The following is a 17,105-nucleotide window of genomic DNA, read 5'->3' as shown; positions in this document are numbered from 1 at the left end:
TCTAGGAGTTGGAATCATCGTTTCGACCAAGTGATAAAAGACAATGGATTTACTCGATCAGTCGAGGAACCATGTCTATATATCAAGTCAAGTGGGAGAAAGATTGTCTTCCTAATATTGTATGTTGATCACATACTCCTGATTGGGAATGACATACCTCTCTTAACTTCGGTAAAAGTATGGTTGAAGAACCATTTCCAGATGAAAGATCTGGGTGAGACACAAAGAATTTTGGGCATCCGTATCTATCGAGATAGATCACGTCGGATGTTATCTCTCAGTCAGGAGTCTTACACAGACAAGATTCTAGAGAGATTCAGCATGACTAACTCCAAGAGGGGGTTTCTTCCTATGGCTCCAGGGGTGCATTTGAGCAAGTCTCAGGCACCAGAGACACCGGAAGAGAAAGAGCGCATGACACGGATTCCTTATGCCTCGGCTATAGGATCAATCATGTATGCCATGATATGCACACGTCCGGGCGTGGCATATGCATTGAGTATGACAAGTCGATTCCAACAAAGATCGGTGTATCACATTGGATGGTCACAAGAACATTCTTAAGTACCTACGGAGGACTAAAGATTGGGCATTGACTTATGGATCGAGATGACTCGAAATCTCGATCCGGATTCATTTTTACTCTTAATGGCGCTGCATCATTGGAAGAGTTCCAAACAAAGTGTTACAAAGATTCTACGACTGAGTCCGAGTACTTCGCGTCTAGACATGTACAACGGAAAGCTCATCTAATCCGAGATTACGTGGAGCAAAAGGAAGTAGTGATAGAAAAGATTGCTACACATGATAATATAGCAGATCCTCTCACTAAACCATTACGACAAGATAAGCATGAAGGGCATGTTAATTCCATGGGAATTAAACGTGTTCCTGAGTTGTAGTACTCTTTTATGGATTAGATTCATTTTCTTGTGTACTCTATACGACATCATCGTTTTGATATTTATATATTTTGTTTTTCATGTGGAATTGTACGACAATTTTGAACACCACAAAGTGAACTGAACAAACATTATATTTTTAGTCCTTAATTGCCCACATGAGCTGATAACTCTGGCAATTATTTTGTGACGTTGGTTGATGGTGGGTTCAACGAGCCATAAGTCAACCGGTTGACTGACCAATCACAGAGGCGATTTATACGGATATCTCGTAGGACACAATTGTGACATCGACGTGGAGTCCTAAATGTTTTATAACATTCGGTGCCAGGTCGTGGATAGGACCTCCATGGTGATCCAAAGAGTCGATTCTTTTGACTATCGACTGTCTCTTGAGACTACGGCAGATTTTGGGTGACTTTGGTTTCTTTCTCACGGTCATCCGTAACAGGGGGCCAAGTAGATTTTTTCTGGGTCATTTCATGCTGTGCTTAGATCGAAAGGAGTCGAGTTGAAGGAAATATTCAGCCTTTATCAGGTACTCGATATTTCTCAGGGCCACTCGAGGAGTCAGAATCGAAATGCATGGCCATGCTCGAATACGGATTCGTTTTATCAGTTAAGTTACTCTCTAGTCGGGGAAACCACTCTAGATACAGATCGATTGTAAAATACGACCTTTGCGGATTCCGATCTGCAAATTGTTTTACATTGAGTGGGAGAAATTTTTAAATGAATATGAGAATCGGTTATCGCACATATACTTGTACGGACAAGTGGGAGTTTGTTGGAGTTGTGTCCTCCAGTTAGTGCGGATAACGTTATTACACATACACTTGTACGGACAAGTGGGAGCTTGTTGGGGCTGGTGTCCTCTACAGTTAGTGTAGCAACATTTAAATCTCTAAAAGGATCAAAGGGCATACTTTTGTATTATTATCAGTTGGTCCACGTTTATCAATAACGGTTGGCTTGCTAGATAAGTTTGACGTTATTGTCATACAGATGGCGGTGATCAACTGGTCCCTAAAAGTCACACCTATAGGATACGTTTGAGAGATGTGACGGTATGAAAATACATCATGTTGATGCCTAAAATGACTAAGCGATTAGTCGGAGTTATTGACTAGTAATTAGTCAAACGCGATGTTGAGATAATTATTTAATACGGATTAAATAATACGGGCTAAGGCGAATTAAGCGGTTAATTCGTAAATTGAATATAAACGATTTATATTTAATTAATGTATATTGAATTAATTTATTATACAATATTGTCTTTGTCGGACAAGTATTAATATATCGACTGAGTCATGTTATTAGTTGATATTTTAATAACCGATAACCGATGACGATTTATGATAAAATTCCGTCATATACATTTAGCAAAAATCGAGTCAAACCACGAGTTAAAATAAGGAGAAAGTGGAAAGCCCACTTCCTCCCTAACCCACGGTTTGGTCGACCGAATGGAACAAAAGGGGAGTCCCTATCTTTTTGACCTAAGCATCATTTTTGCAAGAAAATTAGGGTTTTGGAGGAGAATTCTCTCTGAAACCTAGATCTCTCATCAGAAAACTCACATAAACTCTCTCAATATTGCAAGTCAATTAGAGAGCACTTTCTAGCACAAGGGGCATAGTCTCAGACGGTCTTGGGTGCAACGATTAGGAGGAAATCTACTTTGATTTCTGTTCTTAGGCCGCATTCACAAGGACCTGAGGTTGATTCTTTACCTTTTATCGTTTCTCTTGTATTTTGTTTTATGACTATAATTCACATGTAAATTTGCGTTATAATCCTTAAATTTTAAGGGAATTTTACGGATATTTCCCTACAAAAACCATCCCTACCCACCCTCACCCTGCACCACCTCCCTCCAACAACCGACACCAACCATCACCATCGTTACCATCGACAACACGCGGGAGTCGACCGTCCGCCGACGAGCTTGCCCACCCCCGTTGTGATGTTGATGAGAATCTGAAATGTCGAATTTGAGCTCATGGATTATCGTTAGTTGTGTCAATTACGGAGTAATTAATGGTCAACAATTGTTTACAATGCTTAATAATCAAATTTTAGGCAAATTTGGGTACTTCCAAAACTCGCTGCGTGAACTATTCTTGGAGCCCCAACCCACTTGTTCATTGATTGACTTGAGGATTCATTTTTTACTAATTACTTTTTTAGTCATTAGATTATTCTAGTTAATTATGATTGAAATGTCAGACATTAGATAGGTCACGAATTACATTGAGAGTTGAGTTTGAATTTATGGTGGGGCACAGCTCCGCTGAAATCGGCGGCTCCGGCGAACGTAGTAGTGAAGGTGGTGGTAGATGACAATGACAGACTGACGGTAGTGGTAATTGGTAGTGACGGTCATGGAGTGTTGTTCATGGTACTCAAATGAGGTGAGGGAGAGAATCAATTTGATACCTTGGGGGGGGGGGGGAGTTGGGTGGTCAGGGGAATGAAGATAGAGTGATTGGGGGTGATGAGAAGGAGTGGTAGGGGGAAAGGAAAATGCCAAAATGTTAAAACAAACAACAACAAAGGGAAAGAAGGATATGATTCCCTTTCCCTTTCTTTTAGACCCCCAACCAAACGCCCTCTTAGATGCTCATTTTAATGATTTACGTCCTATCTTTCGAGAGGATATATTTGGGTGTAATAACTAACAATTAATATACGGGTCTTGCCCCTCATCCGCACCAGGAAAAAAAAAGGGTTATTTAATAACAATAATCCAACCTAGACCTCTTCTTCCCCATTTAATCCATCCTATCGATTATCCCATATTAATATGTTCTTTGCTATCATTTATCTTATTTTACACCGGCTTTTATGTTTACTTGTTGTAATCCGTCAATCTTACTTAATAGCAGGTTTCTTTCCTTTTTATTAAAAAAAAAAAAAATTTTAAGATACTTTCTCTCACCTTCATCTTTCTGGGTTCATCTTCAACCTTTTTTTCCCCCTTTCTTTTACCTTCTCCATCTTATTTACCAAATTTCCCCTTACAATGAAGAAAAAAAAAAGAATTAAGACCATAATAAACTAACACCAAAGAGCAGAATGCTTTCTTTTTCCTTCCCCATCCTATTTACTAGATTTCTCTGATCTAAATTAGCACGGTGTCCTACTTTAGCTTGACGGTTGTGTCGGTACTCGGTAACGGAGTCGGATGCAGGGCATGACCCAAGGGTGGTCGCCACGCCCGCTTTGCCGGTGATCGAATCGAATCAACTGCGATTCGAATTTGTTATTCGATGGTGGCTTGCTATGGTTCGATAGTGACGGTACTCAGTGGTGCAAATTGTGCAAATCTGGGCTGGATTGCAATTGTTGATGTTGGAGTTGCTAGTAAAACCAACGGAGGTAGATGAGTTGGATTTGGTGTTGGTGAATTAAAGTGGGTGAGGTGGTGTTGGTGAATTAAAGTGAGTTGGATTATGAGAATTAGAAAAACAACAAATCATGAAGGATGTAGATGAAGGAAAATGAATTGGGTGAATAAAGATGAAAGATGGAGGTGAATAACAATGAAAGATACATTTAAAATAAAAGGGTGACCTGTTTAATAGGTTGCCCTTCCAAAAGATCAAAGTAAGATAAATGATGGTAAAGAACAGATTAATACGGAATAATCAATAGGATGGATTAAATGGGGAAGGGGAGCCTTAGGTTGGATTATTGTCATTAAATAACCCAAAAAAAAAAAAACAACACCACTAGAATAGTAAATGACTCCAAAAACACCTCATGAAGGTTAGAAAATAGAAATTAGAAATTAGAGGGGTTTAGAGGGTGAAGTGTCCATCAAGGTCTTCCTCCAACCACCGTACACAAATTGCGTTTTCTTCCACGATGAAGTACCGGCTTCTGAAACTCCTCCGCCCAGGTAAACTCCTCTTCCTCATCTTCTCTGTATTTCCCTCTTAACTCTTAATCATCCTCCATTTTTTATAAATGTTTTGGATTTAGATGTTGCATGGCATCGTAGGAGGTTTTTCAGTACAGCAGCTGTTCGCGACAATCCCATTCCTACTAAGAAAACTAGGACACAGATTCCTAAATCCCTCAGAAAAGCCATGGTTCATGATTATGTTACCAAGTTCGTTTCCATCCTTTATATTTTTATTTATTTATTTATTTATTCATTTTGGGTCATTCCGAAACACACTCTTTGTGTTGCCAATTTTCGCAATTTGCCGGAGCCATTGAGGCGCTGGGGTAGTGTTGTATTAATTTATTGATTTTGGGCTCGTCTTGTTTCTTGTGTTTGTGTCATTGATTTTCAGCTTAAACCCTTGGCAGTAATTGTAATTACTTTTCCTATTATTAAATTTTGTCATACTTATTCCATTCAGTGATTCAACATCCTTTTGCAAGGGAATACTTAGATCAATTGGAAATAGGATCTAACCCTTGCCAATTTTTGCTATTCGGTAATAGTGTGCAGTTGTGCACCACATGAAGGATGTAACCTGTGCTGCTTGAGCTCACTTATTTTCTTCAACTTCCCATGTAGTCAAATCAAATATAGCCTGTGTTACTTGAATGCTTCATTTTAAGGCAAAAGCTTACATAAGTGTTATGAAATATTTTAGTCGAAAAAATACATTTACGCACCCACATCTTACATCAGTAACATAGGAGGTAAATGTTCCCTCAGTAAATACTGTTATTTGATGCATACATATGTAAACTGTTACCTAAGGGTTTTTAGCCTAATTTTAGTAAGGATGAAATACAAGTTTAGGAAAAAAGAGGAATCAAAAGGAATTGTTGGAGAAGATAAATGAACTCAGGGGACAAGATAGCAGGTTAACAAGGTTCAACCAAACATTGACGAGTAAAATCTGAAAACTCCTCTACAGGACGTAAATAGCCCCTCATTGATAGAAAAAAAGGGGCAATGAGAAACAAGTTAGACATAAATGTGAATACTGAATTGAACTATGTAGCACTATCAGTTGTAGAGAGATACTCTAAAAAACACGAAAAATTCCTGTGATGACATCCAGTATATGCTTATCTAATCGTAAACGAGATGTTATCTTCAATCACCATGCTGCTTGAAGGGAAGATGCTTAATGTTTAATTGGAAGATCCAACTGTATATTAGAGGACGTGATTTCTCATATTATAGTCTTCTATAACAAGGCTCACAAATTAACGACTTGTCAGGACACTTGCTTGGCAAGGAAGATTCCGAAGATCATGGAAGCTTGCTTGCTGTCTCCTTTTCCCTCATTATTTTCAAAGTAGAAGACACGTAAAAGAATAACATTTTTTTTTTGTCAGAAGGCACCTAACATTTTGTTTTTGCCCAAAGGTATCAAACCTCGACACTCCTCTTGCTGATAAGTACCAATTGACGGTTTCTGTAATGAAAAAAGTCAACTTTGGGGCTTGACTTGACTGAGAAAGTGATTTTGTTTCTTCTCTCCTTGATCCCTTAAAAAATAATAAATCAGAAGTATAATTTAACCTCTTTCCTCTATTCATCCATGCCACCTTATATATCTACTCCCACCTCACCACTCTCTTTCTGCTCCTTCTCCCACCTCGACCACCTTATCCCCTCCCTACCTTAATCACCTCTTATATCCACCCTCACGTTAATCACCTATATCCACCCTCATCTTAATCGCATTCTACCGCCTCTCCACCTTCGCAACCTTATCCCCCAACACTCCTTTATGGCTTTATCTATCCTCCCTCCCTAACTCCTAACCCCTTCCACCCTCTATTATTTTTATTCTCCACCAACTCCACCTTTGGCTCATGACAACTCCATATCGTCGACTACAATTTTCGAGGTTAATGGGGTGGTAGAAAGGGTCATTAGCGGTGGTGATAGAAGAGAGTGGTTGAGGGTGGTTACTACGGAGATGATAAGAGTAGAAATGAAGAAGATATAGAGAGTTAAAACTAGTGAATGATAAATGTATAATGCTTGTTATTCGTAATTTAAGGATCTTAATAAAACAATCACGTTTTTTTGTTCTGACAAGATGGAATCTTGACTTTTTATGGGCAAAAACTTCAGTTGTGACTTGTTAATAAACGAAATATAAAATTTAGGTACCTTTGGGCAAAAAAATAGTTAGGTGCATGCATGCAAACTGACCTAAATGTTAGGCACATTTTGAAAAGAAAACCCAAAAGACCAATAGTTCTTGTATTTTGTAAATTAATTTTCAGGACTAAGAGATAATCTGGCCTGTTGATTTGCGTTTCTGGATTAGCTTCCTTGTGGCTTAAGCTACTGACAATTTTGTTGTTGTTAAAAGTTTTTACTATGTAGCTTTCATTTCACTGTTAAATTGTCTCTGGAAATTACATGCTAGTAGTTGATATGGTGACCAGTTGCTAAAATGGCTGCAGATACAGAGCAATAAACGAGGGAAAATTCCCAGGCGTGGAAAATACTAGGAATCAAGTTGGCGGGTGCTATTATACAATTAGGGCTATTCTTCAGGAGTTGAAATATGATTTCAAGGATAAAGATTCAGTGGTCCAACCAGCAGGTCAAAGAAATGATACATCTGCAATTAAAGAGACTGTGGACACTGTACTCACGATTGCTGAAGCTGAAGACTCTGGAGATTTGTTTGAAAATGGCGTATTGAATGAACAAGTTTTGGTGGAAAAGCCCTCACCTGATATGACAGTAATGGAGTCTGCAACGGTGAGTATGAGAATTAATACACATGCGCTATTCTAAGTGATGCAAATTAGAAACCATACAGTTTTACTTGATGTTTGTTGATTCCTATGTTACCCGGACTCGCCTACAAAGATCGGTTGTGAATGCATTGTATTGTCTGACACTCCATTTTCATAATTAAGCGACGTTTGATACCTTCAAACAAGTGTCTCTACAAGTTCTTTAGTCACAACCAGGACTTGTTCCATAGAATGCTAGAATAATTTGAATTCTTAACCTTTTGGTGACAAAACCTTAAATTCAGCTATAAAGTTACGTATTATACTAATTTGGTTTGCAGGAGGAAGGAAAGCAACTTACAAATATAAATTTAAGAGTATATTAACAATTCCTTTTTTTTTCTATACCACATTTTCAAAACTCCTACCATTTCTTTTTTTTTTTTTTTAAATTCCTAAGGTTTTTTTCTTTTTAAAAAAAACTCCTACATTTTCTGAACATTTACTTCTGATCTCCTACCAAAAGTCTCTTTGTCAAAACAAAAAAAAAAAACATTTTCAACGAATACTGGTCATGAAAAACCTTTAATTTTATCGAGAATTGATTTTTGATACGGGAGAAAGACCATTCATGATTAGTATTTGCTGATAAAAATCATTTATTTTGGCAAAAAATTGAGTTTTGATAGAAGATTTGAAGGAAATGATCATGAAATGTAGGAGATTTGAGAAAACTTGCAAAAGGTAGGAGTTTGAAAGCGTGTTACGGTAGGAGTTATGGATTAACTCAAAATTTAAACTTGATTTAGAGTACCCATGATGCAATGGACAAAAAAAATGTCTCATTTTAATTGTCATCTTTATTTTGGGTGCTGTTCTAAAAGTCGAATTAATTTAACCCCTCTGCTCAACTGATATTACCATCTGTTTTTAATAGCACTGAATCTCATTTTAGAGATGTCAGCGTCTCCCTCTCCAGTGTATATTGTCTGATTTTGCTGTGTCAGACACAATGTCATGTTGGCCGTTGGGACAACTGTCCTGAGGACACTCAAACATGGCAGCCTGTCAATGTAATATAGATTGATGCTACTCTGGTTTTGCCTTCGTTTAGTTGTTGATGAATCTCATTTAATTATTACTATACTGAACTTTCTATCTCTTTGTTTCTGGATTCTTTCTTTAAGTTGCATATTGGAATAAGATTGTAGAGTATTGAATATTGATGCTGTTACAAATATCAGAAATTCAAGGTGTAACAGAAATATCTATTATTCATTGTCTGCTTTGATGATCAGTAGCATAGTGTTTGTGCGGAAGTAATGCCGGATGTTGCTTCTTTGTTTATAGGGACCTTGAAGAATCATGTGTTTTTTATTTTGTTTGGTGTTCATGCTTGGTAGGGCGTCGGTACTATGTAACTGTTGTAATAGAAAACTTATGGAGTCTTTTTTTTATTGAATTAATGTCAATATTTATTAGGCTGCCTGATTTCAAGAGCACTTGATTGTGATGTGTTTAGGAGGATTTCAATCTGTATGAGAAGTCAGAACTTCCTTTTCAACGCCCTGGTTTATCAAGCAAAGTGTGTGTTGAAATCAATAAACCGTCTGGCAAATCTCCTGAATTCACAATGTAAGCTGGCTTATTTTGTTTACTTTGTTTATGTTAGATTGTTACGGCAAGGTCTGCAATAGCAGAGATCTGAATTTGTTACGCCAGTGTATGTTCCTTGCTCAGCTTGGGCCTGTGGTGGCTGGCAGTATCCAAATCAAGTTCATCTTTAAAAAATGCTATTGTCAGCTGTCCTCTCTTTTCTAGTTCAGAAAATAAGAGGGAAGCCGTCTTGAAATGCTGCATTGGTAGTAGTTCAACTAGAAATCTAGTATAACCTTTGTTATACTCCCTTTGACCACATAGTTTACGTATATTTCTGTCCGTTTCAGCAAGGTATTTAAATGAGATATGGGTCATGGTTGAGGTAACATTCCTGAAATAGTTGTGTTGCGAAATCGTTGGTTTTCCAAGTTAGTAGTGTATCTTCGGTCTTATGTTATTATTTTTCCCAGATAAATACACCATTTGGAAACACACATGCTTCCCACCATGTTTCCCAATTAATTTCAGGTAGTATAAAACTATAAATTAATCCGTATTTTCAGTGGAGCCAAATACTCACTACTCTTTGGTTTTGGATTATGATAGAACAAATCAAAATGGCTCACTAAAGTGGCTTCACTTCTTTCTCTTGTCAAGTGGCGGTCATTGAATGCAATTCTCGACGCAATTTTCATCTTGGGTCATTCGGAAACAGCCTCTTTGTGTTGCTAACACAAGGTAAGGCTGCGTACATACGACCCCCCTTACTCCGCAATTTGTAGGAGCCATTAAGGCACTGGGGTAATGTTGTATAAATTAAGCACTGAAAATATTGGTTTTTATGGAGCATTGGTTGATGCAGCTGAAATATCAGCGTTTTTCGATAGTGAGTTGTATGACCAGAAATAATGTACATGGCATCTGAAATTCTGATAAGTAACACAGGTGACGTTGGGTATCAGAAGCATTTAATACCGTACATATACGTTGGAGAATGAAAGTGAATATGAAAGTATGGAACATTGGAACTCTTCAGGCTCCTTCTTAAATATGCATACGTAAATAGTGTAAACAATTAGGGGGGGGGGGGAATATGGGACATTGGGGCTTTCTAGGCTCCTTGAATATGTTTTACGTAAATAGCTGATCTAGAAGCATATGTAAACTATGTGCTGGGGATATAGGGAGTTTGAAAAAAGATCTACCTTTTTTTAGTGAACTTCAAAGAATGAGGAGAATAGAGGGATCAATAAACGTACTTGTGAATTTTAGTTTAATTGTCCACTAAAATTGTTTGTGTAGCATCGCAAGGCTTCATTTACGGTTTTTGGGCTACTTAGCCGAACTTTTGGCCTGAAGGCCTATAACTTTTCAAGGAGCTAAGTTTGCTAAGGCAGTTTGCGCTAGGAGTAGGGACATCTTGCTATATTTAGGTCAAATGATTAGTTATGACCCCAAGTCCCTTTATTCACCCAAACTGTGTGCAAACCTTAACCCTTGGTAACAATAATGGGGAGTAAGGGACAAGGATTTCAACATGCATGCCAACTTAAGAACAAAGCGCTTTCGACAATTCTACGCTGCTCATAGCCAGAATTCACGAATGGGTTATGCAGCATAAGCATAGGGGTTTTTTATGTTTTGAGTGGCTCAGGTCTGGACTGAACAACCTAAAGGGTTCCAAAATTCAGAGTTTAGGCAGCAGTAGTTTAAGTTCCAAATCAGGGTATTTAGGGCTATTTTCGTGAAGGATTTTCTCTGAATTTAACAAGGTACGATGAATAATAAAAGGGATAGAATCAGAGATTTAAAATCTCTAAATCTGCAGTATTAAAACAAAGGAAAATAACTTATTGTTGTGGGATAATTTTTCGAGTTTAGTAACAAACAAGAATGATAAAGGATAAGCAAAGATTTTACACTTAGCTAAGGAAAGCACAGGAATAAGTGATAAATTCTAAGAGGACAGCAAGTATAATCAAGACTAAGCTACCACAAGTGAGTATTAAACTCACTAAACCAAGAACAATGTCTAAGCTAAGCTACCACAAGCCTAAACACTTAATCTTGAACCAGTAAACCAAACTACCACAGGTTTACTAAACACAAACCTAGGCAAAGCACAAGTGTGTAACTTTGTAAGTCTGAGAAAGTCTCGGGTTTTCAATTCATCGTAACATGAATATTACAATGGATAAGGGCTCTTTATATAAAGCTTTACATGATGCAGGTGTTTAAGCCCTAAACCCTGAGAAGAGATCTAGCCATTGCTTATCAATTTCTCTACATCTAAGGGCAGATTTTAAATGAGAAATAGGATAAATACAATTAGAGGCCTGACTTTTTATTATTAAGGACGAGGAAGAGGTGTTGCAATGTCTTCTTATATAGCCCAAAGCTGCTGTTTGCAGTAGAGATGAGAAAAGAGGGGACAAGGTTGAATAAGGACAAGCTATCGCTTTCTGTGCGTCTCTCCTAAAGTAAGCTTTGCATCTCTTCCTGAAAAGGTCTTCTTTTGCTGCTATATGATGCCCAGCATTTCCAAGGATTGTTTAAGGAAATATCACACATGAAAATGTGCGTTAGACCAATTAATTCATCACCTAGGTTATCACTTCAGGACTTGCTCTACCGTGCTTTTCTGGACATTTTGCATTCAATTGCCATTTCTCATTTATCCATTATGAACCAGGCTAAATGTCCCTAGAGTGAATTAAAGCTAAGTTCTTGAGCTTGTAGAACAGGCCTTGAACCCATCTTGCCTTTGACAAAAAATGCACTTCAGTTCAGGCCCTTGATCACAGCTTAAGGGTCCTCCACACAGTCTGGTTGTTCTGATCTTATCTTGAGTTTTAGAGCTGATATGGCAATGACTCAAAAGCCATTGTTTAGCTAAGATCACAAGCTTTCCAATGACATATGATTGACCCAATTTCATTGAGTATGGCCTGAGATATGATGCGATGAAGTTGACCAATTTCTGCTGAGTTTCCAGTAATTGTACTAAGTTCCTAAACTGGATATTTGGCTCTTTTGTGTGGGGTCATTTGGCTTGCCTATCAAATGTGATATTGTCAAGTGTGATGATCCCTATTTTGGATAAAAAAAAATGAAAGGCCTATGGCCCAGCTCCCGCCACAGGTTAATAGGTTTTTCTCTAAATAGACATCATTAGCTTCTTTTTACTTCAATATAGAATGATGGTGTGTGGGTTCAAATTGTTCCCATCATAAGATGTGCAGGCTTTATGACGGCTTAATTTGCATTAACATAGCAACATTACTTTAATGGGTTATTAGTTTTTATGGTTTCTTGTTTTAAGTGCTCTTGTAAAGTATTCCCAGTAGATGATGTTTGTGGCTCCATTGTAAGGATTTAACAGCTATTTCCAACTTCAAATCTGGAAGGCTCTTTTAGTTTGTGTCAAGGTTGTCTAATTCTATCTATACTTTATATAAAACATCTGATTCGTGATATGATCTGAATAGTGTCCCGTGTATACATTTTAAGCAAGAGCCGTGAAAGAAGGCGGTTGGGCAAATCGAGTAACCCAAGTTTTCTTCTCCTTGTGTATCATTTAATTTTCTGAAAATGTGCAAGTGATTGTGTTAGAGTGACACATCTTGTGTTCGGAATTTGGTGATGTGTAGAACACAATGATATGTAAAAATCCATGCATTAAAACTCCCTGTCTAGGACAAATATCAAATAACTTGCTTGGAGTTCAAATTCAGGCTGTGGATCAAGTATTTATGACGAGCACACCTTTTTCTTTGCTTCTGACCGTTTCAGGGTGCCTGGTCCTTTGAATATGAAGCAACAAGATGATGGCTCAATGCTACCAGCTGCTGAGATCACAAATGAAGCTTATCAAATTTCAAAATGTACAGAGATTCCGCGCTGTCAAGTGATCACAGATAGGGCCACTGTTACAGACAATGTTAAGGTATCAGCTGAAATCGGCTCCACCAACCAGGGAGGCGTGGAAACTGGTCATTCCCAGACGAAGTTACATGTGTCAAGTATGGTCAAGAGCAATTCAATACCTAAAGAAGTGTCTGTGAATGATACTATTGTTTCTGAATTTGACCAGACATCTACTCTTGGTGTGGACACCATGGAGAGCATACGAGTAGGAGATAATCTAAATTTGCTGGAGAAGAGCTCAACAGTCGAAGTTATAAAGGCATCAGAAATGGTGAGTTTGTCACTAGATATATTTTGTTGTCTAATTGAACTTTATCTACTGCAATTAGGTGGCATGCGTTTATTTTATATAGTTTTTTTTCTATCTAGGGGCAAAAGTTTTATTACTGTAGAATCAAAAGTATAGAGTAAACAAATGAAATTGTTGATAAATGACAATATTATATGCACTAGAGTGTTTTTTGAAGCTTTTACGAGCAAGTACAAGTATAGGTAAAAGTTTATAGGAATAAATATAATGAAAAATGACAAATAAACACACGTGAGAATATCTTGAAGTGATTGGAGCGGAAGGCAATGGCCAATGTGCATTTGTGCTCTAAAGCTTTGTCAGGTAGATGTTATTTACACATGAAATCTAGCCGCAAAGGTTAGATTAAGGCACTCCACAAAGGTTGTATGTGATCCAGAAAGGAAATAATTGTTTGCACAAAAAGGGTTTGGACTACTAGCATTACATAAACTATATTAAATCTCTCTTTGAGAGTTGATCTTGGAATTGGGCATTGCAGCCTTATCTCCCTGATTGTCGCACCATACATGTGTTTCTGACAACCATTTGTAACTCGTTTGCGATGCATAGTCCAGGCCCATATTGATTTCAAATTTTCAATGATTGTATACATGACATGGATACAAATTCCAGTTGTGACGGTTGCACACATTTATCATATAGAGCATAATAAATGAAAGGAGGTCAATCAAAGAGATATAGGCACTAGGCAGAGGATTTCTGTAGCATGATCTTAAGATCTCTTCGCAAGAGTCATCACTTCTTTTCTCTTCCTGACAAATTGCCATAGGTGGGTATCTGCTCTGTCTTGGCTACCAGAGCGTAGTTCGATGAAAGGAAAAGGCTGGGATGGTTGTGTACATGGTTACAAGGGCATGAGGTTGGAGAGAAACCCATAGTTACCATCATATTGAGGAGTAGTTGGGCAGTTCTTTTTGCTTAGATATTAGTTGAACTTTATTTACAGAAACCAGTCATGCTGGAAGTTGCTATGAGTCATTTCCACTAATCAAACCCACGACTTTTGAAAAATAATACTCCCTTTGTTTTTTATGTCATTCTTACATTTCGAGACACTTATTTCTCATTATCTTTCATAATATATAAGTAAATATTATGAAACGTGTAGTCGTATGGAAGCTCTTTTCATAAGTAATCTAATTTTGGAATTTTTGAAGAAATATATTTTTGTAAAATTTTAAGTCAAAGATTAACCTCGATAATTGAAAGCCATCATATTAAAAAAAAACGGAGGGAGCAATATTTTTTTAAGTTGATTATCTTTACGGGATCTATTGTTAACCCACCGCTTTCTGAAACTGTTGCTGGATCATAACTCCTGGGTATGAGGATTTTTTCCAAGTGCGTTTTTACAAAATCTTCAAAAAAAATAATCGTTTTTTGAACTCGTAGCCAAAAGTTATGGTCAATTAAAAAAAAAGGGTACAAGCGAGAAATTAAGTTACTCCTCCCTTTCATAATGGTCTTATTGAGTTTTACTCTTTCTCCAATGCAACACTTCGTCCATAGTTTTTGGATTGATATATTACTTTTCTTTTGTTAGAAATATGACTTTATGAAACATATTTGGATAACAAATGTTAAATATACTAATATCCTATCATAATCATTTGTATTTCGTTGAACATATTTATGGTCAATGTTTTGCAACTTTTACCACGAAAATTAAAATAGGAAGATCATTGTGAAGAGTAGAGTATGTCATAAACTCATAACTCATAAGGCTTACATATGAATTAGTCTTTTTTTTATCTGTTTACCAGTTATTACAGTTATGATTGGATAGTGATAGCTTCTCTGGGTATTTTGACTTGCTCAGTTTTTAGTCTTTGATGTTTGTGTTATTCTATTTATTACTTTATTCCATTGATCGTGGGAGATCCTTCTGTGTGTGGTATTGCACTAGTTAGATTCATATTTGTACCTTATTCACTATATTTGATGTCACCAGTAAAGGATGTAACTTATCAAGCTTTGAGGGCTTAATTTCAGTGGCCATATTATTAAGATGGGCCTGCATACATAGTTGCGCTCTTCTCAAACCAACGTTTTTAAAATGCTAGCCTATTATCTTCCAGAGCTCACTTCCTAGCTTTCTGTGTTCAGGAGAAATCTCAGTCTTGTGCAAATTCATCTCTTCCTTCAGACATTGGTGGCGGGGATGACACGTGGTTTGGTGGTGATAAAAGCGTATCACCTACAACTTCAATAACTAATGGTGGTTATTCAAGGTAAGCGTGTTCGTTTAGGATTTTTTTTTTCTTTGTTATCGGAATCAGTTTGAATTATTGTGGCTTTGGTTCCATATTTTTGTCCTATTTTCTGATTCTAGAGTTAATACTAGCCATCCTCAAATACTACTTCAATGTCCAAGTCTTTGTTATTCATATGGTCGCATTATTGTATATCTTTTATTTCAAGTAGTCAAAAGGTGTGTGAAACTTGCCTACCTTCTATGATGATGGATTCTGTTCGAGTTTTTATAGGAACATCCTAAGGTAATGGTTGGAATTCTTACGAGTTTTGGGGGTGAAACTGTGGAACCCATTTTCTTAAGGAGGCTGAAGGGGATACCTCACTGATTTTCAAATATATATTTGTAGTGTGCCTAAGCTGTGCCAGTGTTTACTCGGGCAAGAGGTGATCAAATCTCAAACACTTTAGTGCTATGAGTGGCTATTTCGAGATTTGGGCTTGATTGGGTACGCCACTTCAGAGCTTATAGACTACTCTGGTCTCCATGATGCAGAGGATGCATCAAGGGTTTAGTCAATTGATCAAAACCAACTTGTTAACAGACATATGAGGAAACCAAAGTAATTTAGTTCTTTGTTGATTTTCCGGCTGCGATTGGTTATCAAAGGTAAAACTTGGGTGATATACAGTCTATGGTAGGCATATGTAAGGTCCAGTACTTGTCCACATTCAAAGTTACATTCTTACTAAGAACGACCAAAATTCCATATTCTTTATGCAGGCATATTACTAGGACAATTGAGTTCTTTTGGTGTCTTCGAGTTTGTATCATGGAGTAATACCAAAGTAGTTTTGTCGTCGTAGAGGTGCATGCAATATACGTTTTTTGGTCTAATTGATTGTGCTGTGTTGACATGGAGATGTATATCTCAATGGGATATATCTTTTAATTTGTATCTTTACCATACTGTCAGAGATTTATTCTTTCAATTTACGTATTTGAGATTTTAAAGACTCAAATTTGCTGTGCTTTGCAGGGGAACTGATACAAAGGAGACACAAGAAAAAGAAATTGAAGAGACATTATGGGGAAACCTGAAATCCATGGCGAATCGGTTTATCAACATTTGGCGCTAAACATGATTTATTGAATTTAGTTGGATAGAGGCTGATAAGAAAGTATGTGTTCCATGAGACGAGATAAATAGGAGGGAAAGCATTAGAGAGCATCATCTAACATTCAAAAAATGGGCAATACAAATGGGCCGGCGGATTCTTGAGGGATCCTCTGTTGTTTATATATCAAATCATTTTTAGTTTAATTATGCGTTAATTAATTGTGGCAAATGATAAGTTAGTTTTGTTGCAGGAGCTCAGTTTGTGAGCATTTCACATTACGAGGATCTGAGACAGTGGTGTTTATGGGCATCACCTAAATATATAAGCTAAGACCAGCTTTTACTCCCAGTACGCGGGTTAGTCTAGTT

At 37.3% G+C, this 17,105-nt stretch overlaps 1 protein-coding gene across 1 annotated transcript; it reads left to right on the top strand.

Annotated features, from left to right (window-relative positions):
• Positions 1 to 4,672: 4,672 nt before the first annotated feature.
• Positions 4,673 to 17,098, top strand: LOC141600340 (uncharacterized). The gene is made up of 7 exons (XM_074420562.1): positions 4,673 to 4,809; positions 4,893 to 5,022; positions 7,302 to 7,605; positions 9,106 to 9,218; positions 12,975 to 13,380; positions 15,529 to 15,653; positions 16,656 to 17,098. The coding sequence occupies exons 1-7, from the start codon at positions 4,776 to 4,778 to the stop codon at positions 16,753 to 16,755; spliced, it is 1,212 nt and encodes a 403-aa protein (XP_074276663.1). The 5' UTR covers positions 4,673 to 4,775; the 3' UTR covers positions 16,756 to 17,098.
• The last annotated feature ends 7 nt before the right edge of the window (positions 17,099 to 17,105 follow it).

This window comes from Silene latifolia, chromosome 9 (genome assembly GCF_048544455.1).
Source record: "Silene latifolia isolate original U9 population chromosome 9, ASM4854445v1, whole genome shotgun sequence".
NCBI classification, from domain to species: Eukaryota; Viridiplantae; Streptophyta; class Magnoliopsida; order Caryophyllales; family Caryophyllaceae; genus Silene; species Silene latifolia.
The sequence above is the reverse complement of the archived record's forward strand: the minus strand, read 5'-3'. Positions and strand labels throughout refer to the sequence as shown.

What these genes read in the sequence shown, in the direction of transcription:
- LOC141600340 (XM_074420562.1), top strand. Translation starts at nt 4,776, where the DNA reads ATGAAGTACCGGCTTCTGAAACTCCTCCGCCCAG. An exon ending in TCTGAAACTCCTCCGCCCAG is followed by an intron (nt 4,810 to 4,892) that starts GTAAACTCCTCT and finishes TTTTGGATTTAG; the next exon opens with ATGTTGCATGGCATCGTAGG. An exon ending in ACTAATGGTGGTTATTCAAG is followed by an intron (nt 15,654 to 16,655) that starts GTAAGCGTGTTC and finishes TGTGCTTTGCAG; the next exon opens with GGGAACTGATACAAAGGAGA.